The 20477-nt window shown below is 45.1% G+C and overlaps 1 protein-coding gene across 1 annotated transcript in view; it reads right to left on the reverse strand.

Moving 5' to 3' along the window:
* The window catches only part of EPG5 (ectopic P-granules 5 autophagy tethering factor), a 2517217-nt gene that overhangs the window by 371039 nt on the left and 2125701 nt on the right, over positions 1-20477 (reverse strand). The window contains exons 38-39 of the mRNA XM_069626898.1: positions 14147-14356; positions 12577-12721 (exon numbers count right to left, since the gene is read on the reverse strand). Coding sequence (XP_069482999.1) covers positions 12577-12721; positions 14147-14356 — 355 coding nt within the window. The remainder of the gene's footprint in view (positions 1-12576; positions 12722-14146; positions 14357-20477) is intronic.

The raw sequence follows: 20477 nt of genomic DNA on the forward strand, positions 1-20477 counted from the left end.
AGGTATTGAGCTGCTTCCGGAACTTCAGGTAGTCCGATTCAAGTTTGCGAGGGGCAGGTAGGCCATTCCAGAGGGAGGCACCTGCAGAGCAGAGAGATCTACCACTGCTCTCTGCCGGTGAAGCGTCTTACCCTCAGAGAGTTTGAGATAGCTGAGCAAAGGGCTCACAAAGGAAGGTATTTTTTAAGTGAAAGTTGGATGTAGTGTGGTCACTGGCCGCAGAAAGCTTTGTGGAGAGGGTCTTGAACTTGGACCTTGCAGCCACTGGAAGCCAGTGGAGAGATTTCAGGGCTGGAGAGATACGGTCCCTGGGCTTGAGGATAAGGAGAAGTCTTGCAGTCCTGTTCTGGATTAGTTGTAGAGTGCGGAAAGTAGAGGAAGGCATAATAAGAAAGAGGCTATTTCAGTAGTCCACCCTAGAGAGAACCAGGGCTGTGGAGGCAGTGAGCTTCTGGGGGAAAGTGAGAAAAGGAAGAATACCTCTGACGAGGTGCAGCTGGTAGTGGGCCCTTCTTGCCAAGGTGTGTGATGTGAGGAGAGAAGGAGAGAGTTGAGTCGAAGATGACACCAAGGTTTTTAGCCTCACAGGAAGGCAAAATAAAAGGGCTCAAGGAGGGCAGCCAGAGTGAGCGAGGGAAAGAGGGAGCAGGGGTCCCAATGTGAAGGATCTCAGTCTTACTGGCAGAGATCATTGGAAGCTCACCAATCCTGAATCGCGGATAGACAGAAAGAGTGAGAGAGAAGAAGAGGCTGAGGGGAGCCTGTAAGAGAGTAGAATGCCATCAGCATAACACTGAAAGTTAGAGCAGAAGGTAGAGATCAGGTGTGCGAAAGGGACCAAGTAGACATTGAAGAGCCAGGGTGAGAGGATAGAGCCCTAGGGGACACCACAGGTGGAGAGAGGTGGTGGGGAGAAACAACCCAAGTTGGACCTGGGAGGGTTGGTCCAGGAGGAAGATCACAGAGTCGTTTGATCAGGATGGCGTGGTTGAAAAGTGTCAAGGGCAGAGGAAAGTTCAAGTAGGATGAGGAGAGAAGGAAGGCTAGAGTCAAGACTAGTGAGCGGATCTGAACTGGTGTTCAGGAGAGCAGTTTCCATGCCTCTGGCTGCTCTGAAACCAGACTGCTGGTCATGGAGATAACCAACATATTCAGTGTGGAGTGTAAGCTGGGAGATGGGCAGCTTTTCCAAGAGTTTGTGCAGGAAAGGAGTGATAGAGATCGGGCGATAGTTTGCCAGACAGGTAGGATCCGCAGAAGGCTTTTTAAGGAGGGGTGCACAAGGGAGTGCTTGAGGAGAGAGGGGAAGAATCCAGTGGCGAAAGAGTGACTGCAGAAAACGTCCAAGGCTGGAGCGAGGGTGTCAATGTGGTCCTTGATGGTTCTGGAGCAAGGCAGCACCTGTTTGGACGACACTTTCATAGATCAGACCTGTCTAAAAACATAGTAAGGTACTGTCGGAAAGAGGAGAATGAGAGGGAGAGGCGGCCAGAGGGGGGCATATGGAGAGGTAGAGGGAGATGAAGAAGAGAGAGGACAGGATGTCTGAGTTTTAGTGGTGAAGTGAGAAGCCAGAGCGGTACGGAGGGGCTGGGTGGGAACAGGAGAGGTGGAAACTGCAGAAGAACTGGGCAGCTCCTTGCATATTTTAAAGAGTTTGGCCGTGTTGTTAGAGGCCACAGAGTCGTGGGCTTGGATGTGGACTCTCTTCTTGGACAGGATAGAGAGTCTTTATTTCCTTTGGAGCAGGTGGCAGGCCAGTTTGTCAGGTGATACTCCTGAGGCACTCCACTTCTGCTCAGCCACCCTGCACTTGCGTTTCAGGGCGGCGAGGTCTGAGTTATACCAACAGTTGCACTTGGAGGTAGGCTTCAGTGGGATTCTCATCACAGGGGCAAGAACGTTCAAGGTGTTGGAGATGGAAAGATGAAGGTTAGAGAGGGCTGTGTCAGAGTGTGAGTCAGCCGCAGACGTAGGAGGAGCAGATAACGTAGCGGCAAAGGCATCCACTGACACACGCTTCATGGGCCGAATGACCGAGAAGGTAGGTGGCAGTCATGGGGGACAGAGAGTTTCAGGTGAGAGGAGAGCAGAAAGCGGTCAGTCAAAGAGAGGAGTGGTGAGAGGGTTAGAGAGGGGGATGTCTGAAGAGATGAGAACATCCAGGGTGTGACCGGCAGAGTGTGTCAGATCAGAAGGTAGAATGGAAAGAGAGTGTCACAGAGTTTGCAGAAAAGCCCAGAGGAGGGATGTTTTAGTTGTTGTCAAAGATCTTTATTTGTACATAAAATAAAAACCCTACCTTGCCCTATTCCTAAGAGGGGTTGCCCTACCTCAACAAAAGGATTAAGGAATATGTCAGGGTGTCCAATAAAGTTAAATGTCCACCGTCCTGTGTCTAAACCTATTTCTGTTCCTTATACTCTAGATTAACTAAGGAACACTGGGTGTCTTCTTGATCCAGAAGGATATTCCCTCTGTTCTGGATGTCAGCTCAATGATCAGTTTACAATGAGAAAACACAAAGAGTTGTTCTCCTATTCAACTCAAAAGTTATTAAAGTTGGATAGTCCTCTAAACATGTGTAAAGGAAAGTCTCTATTGCCAGTTCACACCATGGGGGAGGGGGTTTATATCGATCCCCATAATTTTATCAAGCTGTTCAAAACCGATACAAAAAGAATTGATGGGGGAGCGTATTCCTTCCCCTTTTCTTTCAGTCTTTCTTATTCAGAAAACACAGTTCCAAAGTATCAGGGGTAATCACGCCCACCATGGGTCTTTCTCAGGTACACCAATGTATCAACAAGCCTGGTTCAGTATCCTGCCAGACTTGTCTGTAGATCTCAGTGTTCAAGAAAACGTCCCTTCTTTTAGCAGTAGATCCTTGACCCCTTGTTGTCTCTTAAAAACCGTATTTTATTGTGTGGGTCCCAGACCCCTGTCAGTGTGCTTCGTGGGACCTCCCTGACTTTCTGTGAGCCCAGACCTTTGATTGTGTGCTTCTCTGAACTGATATTGCTCCCTGGCCCTGGATTATGGCTCTAGCAGGGCTTCCCTGACTGTGTAGTTGTCCTGTCCCTTCTCTCTGGCTTATAGTATGAAGTAATCAGGCCCAGTTCACTAACCTGCCAGACACTGTTTCTCATATGTCTCCCTCTTTTGGCTCTTTCCAAGTACTGGTATGAGGGAGATGTGATTTTCAGCCTATCCCAACTGCCTCCTTCACTCTCCTTTATCTCTGCCACCTGTTACTGTAACCCATATACCTCTTATGGCGTTACCGGCTTGTTCGAGCGGCTCTGCAGAGTTTCTGTCTTCTGCTACGGACTTCTACACACCTTCCAGCAGTCACAGCGTGTCCCTGCAGCCTTGTCAGTTCAGGTCTCTCTCAGCGTGTGCTTCTCTGTCTGACCGCATGGTCTGACTCCCAGACCTCGATTCTCCAGCCTGGTTAAAGGGGAACACTGTACGTGTTCGGCGAGCCTCTGTTTGCGTTTCCTGTTCTCTGCGGTGAGCCTCCAGCCGGTTCTTGGTTCCTCTAGGGAGGATCTGACAAGGCACGTAGTCCTTATCTTTGGCTGTTCCTCCTGTTGACTGTACCGTGTATGTTGGTTCTACGGTAGGCTCTTTCCTCCTCAACTATTCTTCTCGTCAGTGGTTGTATAAGCTTCATCTGGTCCACCTTCAATCTTCCTCGTCTCAGTATGGCCTATGTGGAAGGGATCTTCGACTCTGCACAAATATATGGGAGTGGGGAGGACCACAGAGGACTGAGCGGGGTAAGAGGAAAATGGGGACAGAAATGGCGGGGCGCATACCGTGTTCTCCCAAGATAGTTATCACTGCTTCCATTGAGGGATTCCCTGCCCATGAGATCCTCCTTCTAACTACCACCCCCAAGGGTACTATCGGGTAGCAGCCTCACCTTTCTGGCTGCATAGGCCTCTATGAGAGTAGAGACAATACCCAGGGATTCGCCACAGCTGGCATGCTCGGTTTTGGAAGATGTTTTCCCTAAAGCGAAAGAACTGAGGTTGGGTTAGAAGCCAGGTCAAAAGGGTGTATATGATTACTCCATGTTGAACATGTTCGAGCAGCTTGTGGTTATGCCACAGAACTATTGCATCATATTTGCCCATACATTTTGCAAAAAACAGCTCTCTACTGGCTTCAGCCTTGATTAATTTGTGCCTGGACTACTGCAATAGCCTGTTCTTAGGTACATCTAAGACCAACCTTGAGGCGTACAAGTTGTTCAAAATGGGGCAGTTAGAGCTGTCTGTGGCCTTTCCAGGAGGGACGTTACGGAAGCCAGAAGAGATCTACACTGTCTCCCGATCAAAGATCGGATCACACACACAAGGCACTGTCCATTACGTTCAAATGTCACAATGGTGAGGCGCTGCAATATCTAGCAAATCGCCTCGTGACCCTCTTGCCCGGTCGCCGGTTACGCTCCTATGATCCCTCTAAACTGGCACAAACCAAATTTGAACTGAAGACATTAGGAGGTTCTATGTTTCACGTTCAGGCTCCATCCTTCTGGAACAAACTCCCCCCTGAGCTCAGGCAAACAAAGTTCCACCGAATTCAAAAAAGGTGTCAAGACTCTTCGGTTTATTCATAACCCAGATTAATCCGCTATGGCTTCCCCGTTCTACTCATAGGTCCTGATCCTGTTAGCTCGAATGATTCTTGCCTTGTTTTGTTTTTTTGTTATACGCTTTGAGGCCTATGGGCGATATAGCACTCTATAAGAATTAAATATTACTAATAATAATAACAGCCAGCCATTGTTAAAGGGTTCTCGCATACCTTATTTCCTTCATACCCGAGAAATGTGTTGGTCTCTGGGGGCTTGATCACTTTAGACTCTCTGAGGATTCACTGTCTCCCACTGGGGAGTCACCTCGAGAGGGATCCCACTTACCCTGTCCACTAGGGGGTGTTAAGCATAGAGGGATCACCTCCCTAGTCCCAAAAGGGATGGCTCCCCCTTCAGGAAAGAGAACAAACTCCATGGATTCATCACAGTATGAAGACATTTGGGGGCAGTGTCAGATGCCCTATTTTTTTTGTCAAATCTGTCCTTCGTGAAGGTGCATAAAAGGGTTCTTCCAGAACAGGAAAAGACACCAGTCTCCCAAACCTGTTCACATCATTGATAGCGAATCCCTCCTTCCTCTGTTCCATAGGGAGGAGGTCAAAACATCTTAGCCGCCATGAACAAGATGGTGTGAAATATCCCAACTTCATCGGCAGGAGAATCCCTTATTGGAAGCTAATCACACTTACCAATGGCTGGTAATAAATACTCAAACTCGTCTGAGGACGAAGTGTTAGTGGACGCGAAGTATTGAGGAGGGGCCTCAGAGTTGGCAAGATCCTCTAGAGAAGGGGGGGCAGATGGAATGAGGCAATGATGGTGTTAAGATGGAACAGAAGGCTAATAATGTGGAGAAGGAATATCAGGAACCCATGTCTGCAGTTCCGACACCTGCATTTGCAAAGTGGACAGTGATCTTCAAGTAGAGCTTGTGAAGGCATTGCAAAGTGGACAGTGATCTTCCAGTAGAGCGTGTGAAGGCATGGTGTCTTATAAGGTGGCTGCAGCGAAAGCAAGATGGAATGGTCATCTTTCTCTTCTGAGAAAACACCCTCCTGACCCTCAAAATCCATGTCAAATGCATGTTCCAAAATGTCCTAGGGAGACAAATTTGATCATCCGGGCTAGACTAGAGATACATAGGGCATGAGAATGAAAAGCAGCTCTGTCTGTCTCTTTGGAGACCAGAGCACACATGCAAAGTCTGTGAAAGTGCAAATGTCATGAAGTCGTGGACAGAGTGGTCTGCGTCAGAGGTAGTGTGGTCGTCGGCGAGGAAATCGGCATCGAAGGCACGGTCGCCAATGGGATACTTTCATTGAAGAGCATGTCGTTGGAGTCATGTACAACATACATTTGACAGTTTTATCCATAGTCGATGAAGAAGGCATTGACAGAATCGTAGACTGTCAGCCTCGTGTATGAAGGACGTGTCATGGATGATGGCGCCTTGGATGCAGATGGCACAATGGACGGGGTAATTGACTATACCACCGCTGTAGACTTCATTGACGAGGCTGGCTGCTTATGCGTTCTATGCAGTAGGGCCACCTTAAACGGGGCAGAAAGAGCATGGGTGGCACCTCATTTCCCACAGGAAACCTCCTTGTGGGATCTCAACTTCTTAGAAGAGGGACAACACTCTTGGGCCTGCCATGGCATAGTGAGGCACAGGGTTCTTACTGATGCCGAGTCTCAGGCTACAGTCCCCTCTTAGCGCCAGGCCACTAGTCTTTGTGACAGTCTTTCAACATAATATTTGACAAGAAGTGGTAAATGTAGTGGTCTGGATACAGACAATACAGATACTCCTCATGCTGTTCCACAATGTACATGTTTTTAAGGTGGCCGTGGCATCAATGCTTCACTCTCCTCGGGCATCGCCCCCCCCTCCCACTCAAAGAATCTTGGGTTCACCCGCTTCTAAAAAAAAAATTTTTTTAAACTCCCTTGCTCCGGACCTACCAAATCACTATAGACCCATAACCACTGTCCCGTTCTTGTGTAAGATATTAGACAAGGCGGCATACCTCCAGATTCATCACTTCCTGGAAGACATCATCCTGGGTAAGAGGCAATCGGGTTTCCAGCCACGCCACGGTACTAAAACTGCCCTACTCGATTTAAAAATTCAGATACATAAAACCATGGATAAAGGGAAACCAGTACTGCTCCTGCTCCTAGATCTGTCTGCAGCCTTCGATATTGTACATCACAAAACCCTCTGTAGACACCTCAAGGATGCCTCACACTTTTCCCAGCAAGCCACATCCTGGATCACCTCTTTCCTGGAGGTAAGACTCATGAGAGTATTCTCCGACCATGCATGCGCAGACTCCGCCCCCATTCACTGCTGAGTCCCTCAGGGATCCTGCACCTCACCCACCCTCTACAACATTTGTACTCTCCCACTTTTCAATGACCTTGACAATAACAACATAGCATATACGAACTATGCCGATGATACGCAAGTTCTACTCCCACTTACCAGCTCCTACGAACAAGATGCAGCCACACTCAACAAGACCTATGCCATCATCTAGGCCTGGATGGCAGCTAATGGTCTATGTCTCAATGGAGACGAGACCGAAATAATACTGGTAGGTCCCAAACAAGTCCTCAACAAACTGGATAGTAAATACACATCATTCAACATTGACAATACAACTATCACCACCTCAGCGGCAGCCAAAACTCTAGGAGAGTACATAGATTCCACTCTTTCCATGTCACGGCAAGTTAGCCCCATTGCCTCATCTGCCGCACCAACAACTAAGATCATAAACGCTGTCAATCCCTACCTCTCCTCCAAAAACTGTCTGTCCATAGCCAGAGTTACCGTGGGAGCAAGGTTGAGCTACTGCAACATCCTGTTCCTAGGCACATCATCCAAAAAATATGAAAAAACTCCAAATCACACAAAACAACGCCCTCAGAGTGGCCCTCAGCATGCATCCCCAAGAGGGAGCACATCTCCCAGACCAGACTTTTCGCCCATTGGCTCCCAGTTAAAGAGTGCATTCTCTTTAAAACACTCTCCATTACACACTCTTGCCCATCAAACACAGCACCTCCCTACCTATCAGAAACTATTCACCGTGCCACATCAAACAGACCAAAGCTGGCCCAGCACTGCAACCAGCTCGCAGTCCCAACATTTGAAAGATCCAAAGCAGGAGGCTCTAGTTTTGCTGTCCTAGCACCGAAGAACTGTAATGCACTACCACCCGCACTCAGGAAAGAGACGTCCCTCACAGTGTTCTGCAAGGCTCTGAAAACTCAACTCTTCCACTAGCCCCGCCACCATCTCAGTATGCCCCACCTGTAACAGCCTGACCCCTTACGGCATATATACCACACCGCCTTAATGAATGTTTATATACGGTTGCCATTACTTATGTATCTGACCATTGTACGAGTGCCATCCCACTGTATGACATTATGTAAACTGTTGTGCATACCAATGTATCACATTATGTAAATGGTTGTGTGCCCAAGCAAGTATCCTATAACAGCGCCACGATGCCCCAAAGCCGCTGTGCGCTTTATAAATTCAAATAAATAAATACATAAATAAATAAATAAATAAAATAAAATACCTTAAACAGAATTTTCTTTGTCTATTAGTCAGTCATGGTGGCACAAACAGAAAAAAACCCACAGGGGTAAATCCCGGGAGAAGCACACGGGTCTGTGTCCAGTATGGGGGCACCACAAGGGTGAAGGACTTCAAAATCCACAGAAGAGAAAAATACTTATCTCAACTTTCCAACGATGTGAAAAGCAGTCTTGAAGGTTGTAAAATTCATATAGAATCATTGAATGTAAGCCGAGAACTTGAAAAGGACTCCCAACACTTGACAATGCAGTAAGAATCTGAAGATGGCCTCCAGGGCAGGAGCTAAAAGAGGCACTGCCTACTGGCTAAAGGGTTAATGACCCAAAATGACAAAGAGAACTCAAATATTTTTGCAGTTCTTCATTTCAAATGAAGCTGCTTTAATGTTACAAACAATTCCCAGACTGATAAAGGAGAATATTCAAACAGTATGTGAATCTATGAAAGATCCAATGGTGAAGAATAATGGGGATACAAACCACCCCCCACCCTCTAAGTCCCCACACACCCACACAAAGGGAGTGATTTTTGGGGCTCAAGGAACACAGCCCCGGGCATGAACTTGGGCATTCAGCCTCCTGGGCCACCATTGGGTTCCGCAGCTGGACCGCATGGGAAGAAATGGGCAGGGGTGTGCCCATATTTGTAATTTTGACTGCATGCAACCCGTCCCAGGTGAGGAAAACAAGGTCAAATTGGCCAGGGACAGATAGTCAACCCAGAGAGGAGGAAGGGTATATAAATATGTGACAAGAAGCAGAAAGTGTGGGTCAAAGGAGGTCAATTTGGTGGACCAAGAGAGCTGCAGGCGGTAAGAATGAGCAGCAGATTGTTGAGGCATTTCTAGAGAATGTGAGGTATTGTGTAGGCAGTGAAAGTCGTACTGCAGTGTGAGTGTGCGTGTTAGTGCAGCAAGTGCGGTTAGAGGAGTTAATGTAAGGAAGTGTATGATACTGAAGTACTATGTAGTACCTGGGGTGTTTGGTACTGAGTGAAATGAGGGTGCCTGAGTAGTAGTAGTATAGAGGAGGGAGTAATATTGTGGCTGAGGGAATAGTAGTGTGGACAAGGGAATAGTAGGGTGTAGGAGTGAGTAGGAGGGAGTTTCGACAGCAGAGAGTAGGTAGTAATATCAAAGGATGGAGTCAAAGCCAAGAAGGAGAGCGAGTGGACAGGAGACTGGAGAGGGAGGAGAGAGGCCAGGCAGGTAGAGTTGAAGTAGAAGAGTAGAGGAAAGAATCCAGAGAGAGGGAGAGGTGAGAGTGAGCCTAAAAGAAGAAGCCTGACTCAAATAGGGCATCTGCAAAGTACAATTCCCAATCCTTGTAGAACACTAGCAGGTGTACCAGTGCTACGCACAGTAATTCCTACTTCAGTCCTAGTTTGAAGTTTATTTAATGAACTAAACCAATGCTTCTTTGTAGACAATATTGCTAGTCTTTCCTGTAGGAGGTAGTGTGAACAAATTGTCTTTGTTTCCAACTCTGGAGCAAGCCACATAAAGCTGACCATTAGAAAACATGAATCCCATGAAATCGGTTCCAGCTACTTTGAAGTGGAGCATTGAGATTGCGCAGCAAGATTATTGGTTTCCGATCTACAGCCGAGGAAGCAGCAACCTCAATCTAAGTGCTGTTTGTGTAGGGCTGAAGTGTGTAAGCTTGAAGTGCCGTACCCGTATGTGTACAGTTGAAGCATGCAAGCTTCGAACTGTTGAGGTGGCATACATTCATCAACTTACATGGGAAATTAAGTTTCTGTAATTATCATGAGAGAATTGCCACAATGTGACGGAAACGTCAATGCAGACACTATTGAAGGGACATGCAGTTTCCTGTCACCCGCATTACTACAAAAAACACGATTGTTTCACCAGTATCACTTCAAAAATGAGTGCCACTAATGTCAGCTAGAATGCGGATGGTGTGGAAAATTTATGAAGAATGAACTGCTGAACTTTAGGAACAATGAACGTAGAACTATGGAAGAACTACGGCGTGAAGAGCCATATGGCAGGGATGAGCATTGCAGACTGCTTAGAAAAAACAAAACAAATCAGTAAAAGTTATATCACACACATATCCAAGCGTTGCAGAATGCTAAAATTTGAAAACATTATATTTATTACTTTTTACATTGTCCACATCATGGAACCTACCCACATGCCAAATTCCAGGTTTGTAGCATGTTGGGAAGTATGTTGAACATTTCTAATGGACACACGCACATCCACAAAATTCCCACCTATATATAGATTACAGAGAGACTAACCATCGGAAAGCTAGGAAGTAACGGGGGGGGGGAGTTTAGTGAAATAAGGCCAATGCCTTTAGGTTAACATCTAATTTCATTTAGTGATTAGCATATTGAGGGAGAACCAATCGCTACATCCTAACCTGAGGTTAAGGACGTCTGAGCTAGGGATGAGGTGCTTGTAGACAAGAGAGGATAGCCATAGGGACCATTGATATTTTAATAAAACAAACCATTGCACTCTCTGACATTTTGGGTAATATTTGTGCCATCTCTGACAAAACTCAATCACAGACAACAATAGTATCAAATAAACAGAGATTATTAGGGCTTTCCTACTACAATTGACACAGAATAAATGAAATAACCCCACCACTCGGATGGGTTCCGAAATGTAAAGAACACTTCAGTACTGAAATCTCTTCTCCCTATAACATTCCCCTGGCCCAACAAGTCTTATCAGGAAGCCAATGGTCTTGGTCATTATTGTTTGGTTACTTTGTTACAAAGGCTAAATCCAAACAAAATAAGTTCCCCAGCTTCTCCTAGCATCTACTCCTTATTCTTGAAAAATTGGGTTCTTTTGTCCATCTCCTGAGGTCTCTCCATCCCCGTTTATGGTATGTGAGTCAAGTAGCAGAACCCACAGTTTTGGCTAGGTTGTACAAGTCAGTTTGCTTGATTTCCTAAGAGAACACTTCTAATTCCAACAGTCTCTGTGCAGCTGTCTGTCCGGCATCACTCAGAGTCTGCTTCCATACAACAAACGTCTCTACCTCCAATACCTTCGGACCTGGTCTCTCCTCAGCATTACTCAGAGTCCCTTGGATAAAAAGCAGGTAACTGATCTCCTGGTGGGTCAGTGGCCTTTCCCATTAAGCCATTGGATGGACAATATTGGTACGTTGTCTGAACAACACTTGTTTGAGCTCTAGAACACTACTTATTGAGCAGGTTCCACAGTGTCTCTGAGACTTAAGATGCGCGTTGAGAATGTTAAGGTGCTTGGCTGGATTCTACTTGATTTCCCTGGCTTTCTGTCCTGAAACATGAACCGCAGTCTCATTCTTGCTCCATTCTTGCTATGCTGATGCTCACTTGTATGCATGGACTTGATGCTGCAATTTGTCTCTAACCCTCCAGCTGGCTGTCGTCTAACCTCAACGTTCTGGAATTAGCTTGTTACTCTTCACACTTTGCACTGACAAAAAACAGACTTCAGTTGTCTCTTTTGCTGTCTTTAATCCTCCCTGCATCTCAATTAGTGGGTGATGGGGCCCCTCACACACACACACACACACCGTAAGGACCAAGTAGGGGACATTGTAACAGTGTACAGGACATTCTCACATAGTGCTCATCTGAAACACATTTTTGTGCGCAATCATAGGGATATTTAAAGCAAATACCTCTGCTATCTTGTGTGGACCAAAAGGAATGAATCATGGACTTAGGATATGGGAAAAATAAAAATGCAAACTGAAGAAGACACTTCAATGCATACAACCTAATAACCTAACAGGACAAGTATATGCTAATGCAGAAAACTGCTTTATGAAAAAATAAGAGTTTTCATTGGATAGAGAACCCCCTGTAGCAAGGAAAAAGAGCAGAAGATTATCTAAGCTTTTGAACCTCATTATATGCTGGATTCTTAACCTGATCAAGACAGTTCAAAGTGAAATAGTAATAAAACCATGTTTTTTTCAAACCCACCTCCTAATGTTTAGCAATGATTTGATATAATTCAAAAAGTATGCTAATTCAAACACGATCCTGTATTGGAGGAAATCAGAATTGAATAGTACCCATTCCAGAAAATGGCCCTGGTGGACAGCTAGCATCAGTTGTTTCCTGTGGGGCAAGTGTCGCGGAATAAATTGTGGTTGGCCACATTAATCATTGTGTTTTAAAAGATTTGTTGGGTATTCAGATTGGAGAATGAACAAAAAAGCATGTTTCATGAATGTTCAATATTTCACCAAAAGGACATGTTTACACAATATAGTTTACTTTAATAACACATTTTATAAAAAAAGAAACTCCTAATTCCAGGAATATTATAAATATGACTTCTCTGGCTGCAGACACATACCTAAAGGGTTATAGATGACAATATCGTCAAGCAGCTTTGACATTTCCTCTTCCAACACAGACAAGGACATCTTTCCTGTCTGTTCCAGACTACTGAGAAACAGAACAACCTGGTGAATGTACAAACGGCACTTCGGGGTAACATCCTATGAAAGATAAAATAGAATAAACAGAACTGAACATAATAATCCCACGATTTGATATTCTTATTGCATCAAAGATATTCTTGGAATCCCACAATAGAAAAGATAATCAGAACCTCCCAGAAACTATTCTGTACCACAGTATGTTTGCTTACGGCAAGCTACAAGGAGTGAAGCAACCCTTGTTTTTGTCTTAAGTAAAATTGAGCAGTATTGAGCCAACATTAGGCACTACGTTTTCTTACAATTAAGCAGAATCCTAGTTTTGATAGTTTTTATTGGAATAACTGAAAATATTATACTGAGATGGTTATTCCATTAGATTTCAAACTATTAATTGTAATTTGTATAGGTGCCACGTTACATGTTAAATCGCTTCAGGCTGCTTACATAATGGCTGCATACATGAGCAAACGAGAATAAAACCTGATGCTCATAGAAAGTATTACAAATTCACTTAAGGCTACACCGACATATCACAAGACAAAACAGGGTAATAACAGTCCATTTGGGGTTTGAATAGTCGTGTCCTGGGTGCCATACATTTTGACTGTAATTTCCCCATTATATAAATAACAGTGCAGATTAGTAGGTACCAGATTTCAATTTTACATGTTGAGAAGCAGTCTATTTAGGGATCCTTTTAACTGCCTATGGTTTTGTTTCAGTATTAATAAATCAGAATCTTGTTCTATAGTGATGCTCCCTGGCATAGCGGGGATCTATGGTTTGGCATTTCTTTTTCTAAATTGGTTGTTAGAAGACTTTGTGTGGTTGTGGTCTCATGGTACTAGTTAGGTTGTACTGTTTTACGTGGTTGGAAAGGTAATGATAGCTAGCTTTTGAGCATCTTCCAGCCTCTCTTGTGGGTCGTATAGTGGGATATGGTGAAATGTATGATGGCTAAATATAAGTCTAATAGCCCTATAAATTAAATAGTTGATAGAGCATTTGTTTGGGGTAGGGCCCAAATACATGCTGTCGTTTGCTTAGTGCACAGAATTTAACTAACTCCCTTTTGTGGTCTGTGGCAAAGAGTGGGATTTTTTTTATGGCATGGATCTGCAAGTGGGTATTTCTTGTCAATACAAGACTTGTCGATTTTAAAACAAAGTTTGTTCAAAGACATCAACTCCTGGATTGCTGAAAAGCAGTGGGCCATTTTGTATTTGCTGGTTCAAACACTAGCTAAATGTCATCAGCAAAGTTAGAATCATTTATATCTGCCACTAATCACACGCATTGAGTATCTTTGTGGCACAACTATAGGATTAAATTCATAACAACATTATAAAAGTGCATTTTTAACAATGTATTCATGACACAGGACCATTTTCGAATATCTTAAATGTTGCCATGACTGTTTTTTAGATCCATCTGGCTATTCCCCTTGCTTTTTCAGGCAAATTTTGCACATGATGTACTTACAAAGTAGACCTTAGTCTCTGGTGGAGCACCAAACCCAGCAGAATCTTTTAAGAGCTTCACTACGAGTTCAGCAGGAGTATCCGTTGCCAGGATGGTGGAAGGAGGGTAATGGCTGCCAAAGTAGTTAATGATGTTTTGATAGGACACAACGTCGACATGTTGCCAAGACAGCGAGCTAGCCTGCCCAAGAAGATAAAGCAATGGGGACTCCTAGAAAGAAAAATACATGTTCTTTTAGAAAAAAATAACTGAACCCATGTTATTTAGCTCATTATTAAAAACACATACACCTAATATATTAGAGACATTCGGGCTAGGTCAGCTATAAGGACTTGCTCAGCGCCATGTTGAAAAAGAATCTGTAAATAGGTCATTCTGTATTTGTAAATCTACCCAACTCAGTCTCATAAATATATATTGCACTGTGGATATGTTTCAAAGTTATCCAAATCCTACAAGAAATGTTGTAAAATGATTTTCGTGCCAGAAAAACTTGTGTACAGGAGTGTTATAAATGACTTATCATATCATATAGGATATCATTTACCACAACAACTGCTCTATTATTAGGTACTTTGTTATATTGATACTTCTTTCTTTCGCTTAAATAGTATGGTTTTGTGGGTAGACTCACAAAAATAAATGTCCTGTGCATTCGACGTAATGTAATTTTGTTATGGAAACTATATTTTCAATGGTGGTAGTGGGAAAAAACAAGGTTGTGTTACATGAATTCAAACCCCCTCTTTTAACTACGGTCAGGTATAGCTTCTGGCAAATTCGCTGTCAAGAAAGGAAAAAAGAAACATTAAGTACATGTTTCTCCTCAATTAACACAGTTTGGAATGCTGGCAAGCATGTTAAACATCTATGGTTAGATAAGAGATGACATGAAAATGGAAGTAGAGGTGGTTCAAGCCATGTCTTGTGACCCTCCCTTACCTATCTTTTAGAATCTCATGTTGAGGACCATATTAAAATAAACCACAATATCTTTGCATGTAGAGGTTAGAGGAAGGTAATCTGGCTCTGAAATGACAACTTTTGATGCAAGCGACTGTTCAATTTGAGATGAACAAGTTACTTACCCCTTGTAACGCTCTTTCGATTGTATGTTCCTCCCACGTATTCCTCAATTTATCATAATTATCTTACATCTTTAGCTGCTTCTGAAAGTTTTTCGACAGGGGGCACTGTGCCAGTGAGTCAATGTCACTCGAGGGCCTCCATTCAACTGTTGACGTAATCATCAGTATAGGTTGCGCATGCAGCGCCCATTGACTTCAGTTCTGTTTTCCACATCCTGACAAGGAATTACCAGGCGTAGCATAGACCGTAGTCTCCAAGAAAGCATAACGTGTAAGAACACGTAAATTCTACAGTGGGCTAGGCTGGGAGGGACGATGAGGAATATGTGGGAAGAACATCCAATCGAAAGAACATTACCAGTGGTAAGTAACTTGTTCTTCGAATGGATTGTGTCCTCCCAAGTATTCCTCATGTTATGATAGACTCCCAAAGCAGTAATAATTTGGTGGTGGGAGTACGAATTAAATTTTGTTTTAATTGTTGTTATGGACTGAATGAATGACCGCTTTTGCAAATTGTCGTTCCTAACTGGAAGATGAATCCAGACAGTAATGTCTCACAAACGTGTGAATAGACGACCAAGTGGCCACTGAACAAATGTCTGATTTTTTCAGCAAGGACAACCCCTCGACTCATCAGTCTTTCTCTTTAAGCTCTTCAAAGGCAACCTCTGCACCACCAATTTACCTTTGCGTTCCATTAGAACCTGACAGGAGTTACAGTCAGATGTACGGTGACCAAGGCGCCACAGGGGGTCAAAGATCAACATCGTTGATCCACATTCTTGGCACTTCTTGAAGCCCGTCTTAGGCGTTGATGGTGCTGACATGGGAAGACATTTTGTAGATTGAAAATAACTATTGAAGTTCACAGAAGAACCGAAGTGCGCCATAATTCTTTGAAGCGTTAGCTCGGAAAAACAGAACTGAAGCCCAACAGGTGCTGCATGTGCTACTTATTCTAATGATAATGTCAACAGTCGAACAGAGGCCCTCGTGGGACATTGACTTGATGAGACGGCACACAGCGCCCCCTGTTGAAAAAATTTCCAAAGCAGCTGTAGCTGGAAAGATAATTATCATAAAATGAGGAAAACGTGGGAGGACAAAATTCGAAATGCATCTTTGAAGACAAGATCTGGCATCTACCTGCACCTTTGCCTTACCTGACCCTCTTAAGCTTCAGTGGTTCTATGTCTTTTTATCAATCACTTGGTACCACTCACAATTTAACACATTGGGCCTCATTACGACCCTGCCGGTCCGGAAAGAACGGTGGCGGTAAATCCGCCGCTACCGTTGTTTCCAGACCGGCTGATTCAGAGTCCTGCAGGCGGGAGGTGTCACTCCCGCCAGGTGTGACCTGGCGGGATTAACACCACCTGCCTGCAGGCGGACATGGAAACACCGGCTCTATCACCAGTGTTTCCATGGTCCCCATCCCCATGGAGTCCTCTGGGACTCCATGGGAATGGAGATTTACAGAATTCCGCCTCCGGAATTACCGGGTCACCGGGCTTGTAATGCCCCGGTGATTCTGGCAATCACAGAGGCGCAATGGTATTATGGGTCCGGCGGCAGCCTGCCCGTTTTTCCGGCACGGCTACTGCCGGGCTCGTAATGATGCCTATTCTCTTCATTTCCCTCCATACGCACTGCCTGTTTATGCTGGCATTTCAAATAAATGTTGCTTTGCTTTTTTTGCTTATTTCCCTTCTAGCCTTTAAGGCAGTGTGTGTCGAAGCCCTCTTTCTGATCCACCTAGAGGCCTATCTCAAACTCGAACCTGCCTCTGTCTTCCACCCTCCCTCGTTCCCCAATGCACTACCCCAACGCCTTGTACATTTCTACCCACCACTACACACCGAAAATATCTTTCCTCTATCTTTATCAGCTTTATCGCTCCTTCCACCTTGAGGTGCAAGGGCTGCATCCGTGTCTGTCCACTTCCAGGTGCTGCACACGCTTGTGTGCATTGTTCCCAATCGATCCAAGATAGCAGCTTTTCCTTGACAGCCTTTGTTGCAAGGTTAATAACCCAGGCAATCTGTCCCATTGAATACATCTCCAGAGTCTCAGATGAACCCAGCTGCTACAATCACCTAGACACTCTTCATCTGATTCCACTTGCGCCTCAGGGCTCAGAGAACACTGTCTGTGCACCAAGATCAAATTACTCTTTGGCTTCATGGAGGGATGAATTTGCTTAGGGACACACGTATTTCCCTTGTAGGAAGCGGGGGTGACAGGGATTCACCCATGGACAAAGAACCTGTTAACGCGTAGAAAGAATGGGCTAGTGGGATCAGCATGAGGACAGAGAACGTGTCATGAAAATGTAAAACTACACCAGTAAGCACTATACAAACACTATTGCTACGTTGGAATAATGGATTCTGATGATTAGCAAAAAGATTGCGAGCCAGTCTATGATAGGGAGAATTCTCATAAATGGCTAATTTCCCTTACCTAATGAGTCCTCAGCAGCTTTGCTGGATTTCTAGGGTTTCTTTTTTTCACCCGGTAAGAGTGTGAGCCTTTTTCCCACTCTTACATGTGTTTTGCTGTGTGTATTTCTACTTTTTGTGTGATCTTGGGCAATGGAGCCTCACCTAGACCATAGCATCATTTTTTCATGTGTGTTACACAGCACCATCAGTGTTGTCTTTGAGACTTCCCACTGACTCCATTTTCTGGGGCTGACTACTGTCCCCCAGAAAAGATAAAGTTGCCATTAAATTTATGATAGTCACTTTAAACCACAGACCCAGTACACCCCATCTTACATGCAGTATTGGAAAGGGTTAACTCTTTTTGTCTGTGTCTCTTGGAGCATTATTTTGTTCCCTTTACATTAAGACTTGGCTGGTGGCAGTGGTAACTACCCTATTTTTTATACCGTGGTTATCTTAAATAACCATGGTATTGTTTTAGGCTATTATATTAGCCTAAAAAATAAACCCGCTTGACCATATATATTTTATTACGGTTCCGGCTGGGTTTATTCGCCATTTCTTTTTGTAAAGGTCTTTCTCATGTTTTACTCTGTGCGCCAAACCAGGTTTGGTCCCTTTGTGTGCCGTCTTTTCGCGGGCCTCTGCACAGAAACCCTCCTTAAGGTGTCTGAAAGTCTGGGTAGGCAGGATGTGAGGGAGGGGTCTTGGGACCCCTGCCATGGTTTCCCTTGGTAACCCAAGTCGCACTCCTGTTTGATTGGCTGGGTGACTGTCTTGCCAGGACAGCAACCCTGCTGTGTGATTGACAGCCAGGCTGTATGAATGGGGGAAAACTGTATAAAAAGCAGGTCTCTGGGAATGGAAATGCAGAGTCGCCACTGGAACGAAAGAACCAATGAGAAGATGATGGAAGAGGACCCCTACAATGACTGAACCGCCTGGTGAAACCCTGCTGCAGGTCAGAATCTTCAGAATCCGACGACAGAGAATATCCTCCAGGAAACTTCTTTCCTTGAGCTCGTGGGACCAACGAGTTCACCCAAACTGCAAGCCAGGACCCCTCCTCTCGTCGAATTCGCTGTACAGAGCTACAGTGGGCCGGATAGCCAGGAAGGTCAGACCCTACTTGGGTTTTAAGGAGCGCACCTTTTATTTGTTGCTTTGCTCTGCTGCTGGTTTCTTCCCTGGGTAGTGCAGTGTTAGGAAGAATTCTATGTATAGGCTAACTTCCCAAACCTAGTGAGTCCCCCCAGCAGCTTTGCTGGATTTTTGGGGTTTATTTTTTTTTCTCCTGCTAAGAGTGAGACTCTTTTTCTCCCACCCTTAGGCATGATTTGAGAATGTCCTTTGACTTTGTAATGTGTTTTATGGGCTATGGGGTCTTTTACTCCATAGGGATTCATGTGTTTTTGGGATGTGTGTTACACACCACCCTCAGTGCAGTAACACAGGGGTGTCATAGTGACCCCCAAACATACACTCCATACCCTGGGACTGACTACTGTCTCCCAGGGCATGTAAAGTCACCATTGACTTTACTAATCTTAAATTGTGAACAGAACCAGTACAAACCATCATATTGTGGAAGTACTGGTAGGGGTAATTAGATTGCCCCTGGGTCTGTTTTATGAGGGGGCACTGTGCAGTCCCCCCTCGTCGAGTTTCTGGCTGGTGGCAGTGGTTACCACGCAGAATATTCCACCAGAATATTTCCTGTGGGATTTTCCCATTCATTTTAAACGCACCACTTTTTTGGTGCAATGTTAAAGATACCGCTGGGTTATTTATTTAATATTTATTCCCCGGTTGGGTCTTTTTGCCAGGACTCGGTTTTAAATTGGCGTTTGTGTTCGCCTCTGTAACTCCAACCCAAGTCGAGCCCTTTGTTCCTCTTTTGGCGGGCTTCTACACAGAAGCCTACAAAAGTGGTGCCACTCTGTCTGGGTCTACAGGATGTGTGGGAGGGGGGAATGGGCACCCTGGACTGAGTTGCCTTGGCAACTCCAGTCGCACTCTTGTGTGATTGGCCCGGTGGTGAGCCGCCCGGCTCACCACTTAGCATGTTTGAGTGACAGCTAGGACTGATGAATGGGGGTTTTCTGCATAAAAGCAGGGCTTTGGGGACTGGAACTTGAGAAGTCGCCACAGGACCTAAAGAATCCGAAGAGAGAGAAGCTGAGCCGACCTGCAACGACGCCACCACCGGTGGAGCCCTGCTGAACCGCCTCATCTCTTCCCGACAACAGAGAAGATCTTCATCCTGGAGAGTCTTCTTCCTTTCAACTGGTGGGGTTAACCAGTTCGCCCTCTTTTCGCCTTCCTGGATCATCTCGTGGTTGAATCGCCCGTGCCAAGCACCCCGGCGGCCGGATAGCCACACTTCACCACTACCGCAAATAAAAGGGTAGTACCTTTTAACCGAGAAACTCCGCGGCTGGTTTCTTTCCTGGCATTGCAATGACCTCCAGCTTTCCTCCACGTCGAGACCTTCGCTTCCCCTGGACGAAGCACCGACTTGCACCCGCTGCCAGGAACAACTGCCCCCGCTGGAGCGTTCTCACCATTTCAGGTACTGTGTTCCGCCTGGTCTCCCTTGCAACAGACTGTTCAAGGTGTCCAGTAAATTCTTGACTCTCTATCCTGGGGTGACCTGGGACCTGTTAACTAACTTTTCTGAACTGATCCAACTCCTTTTGAACTATCTGCAAAGACTTTTAAAGTGTACTTCAACTGTGTGATCTTGGGCACATTCCGCCTTGCTCTCTCCAAGAGTGGGCCTGGCCTATG

The sequence above is a fragment of the Ambystoma mexicanum genome, chromosome 6p, assembly GCF_040938575.1.
Source record: "Ambystoma mexicanum isolate Mex_15411 chromosome 6p, UKY_AmexF1_1, whole genome shotgun sequence".
Classification (NCBI taxonomy): domain Eukaryota; kingdom Metazoa; phylum Chordata; class Amphibia; order Caudata; family Ambystomatidae; genus Ambystoma; species Ambystoma mexicanum.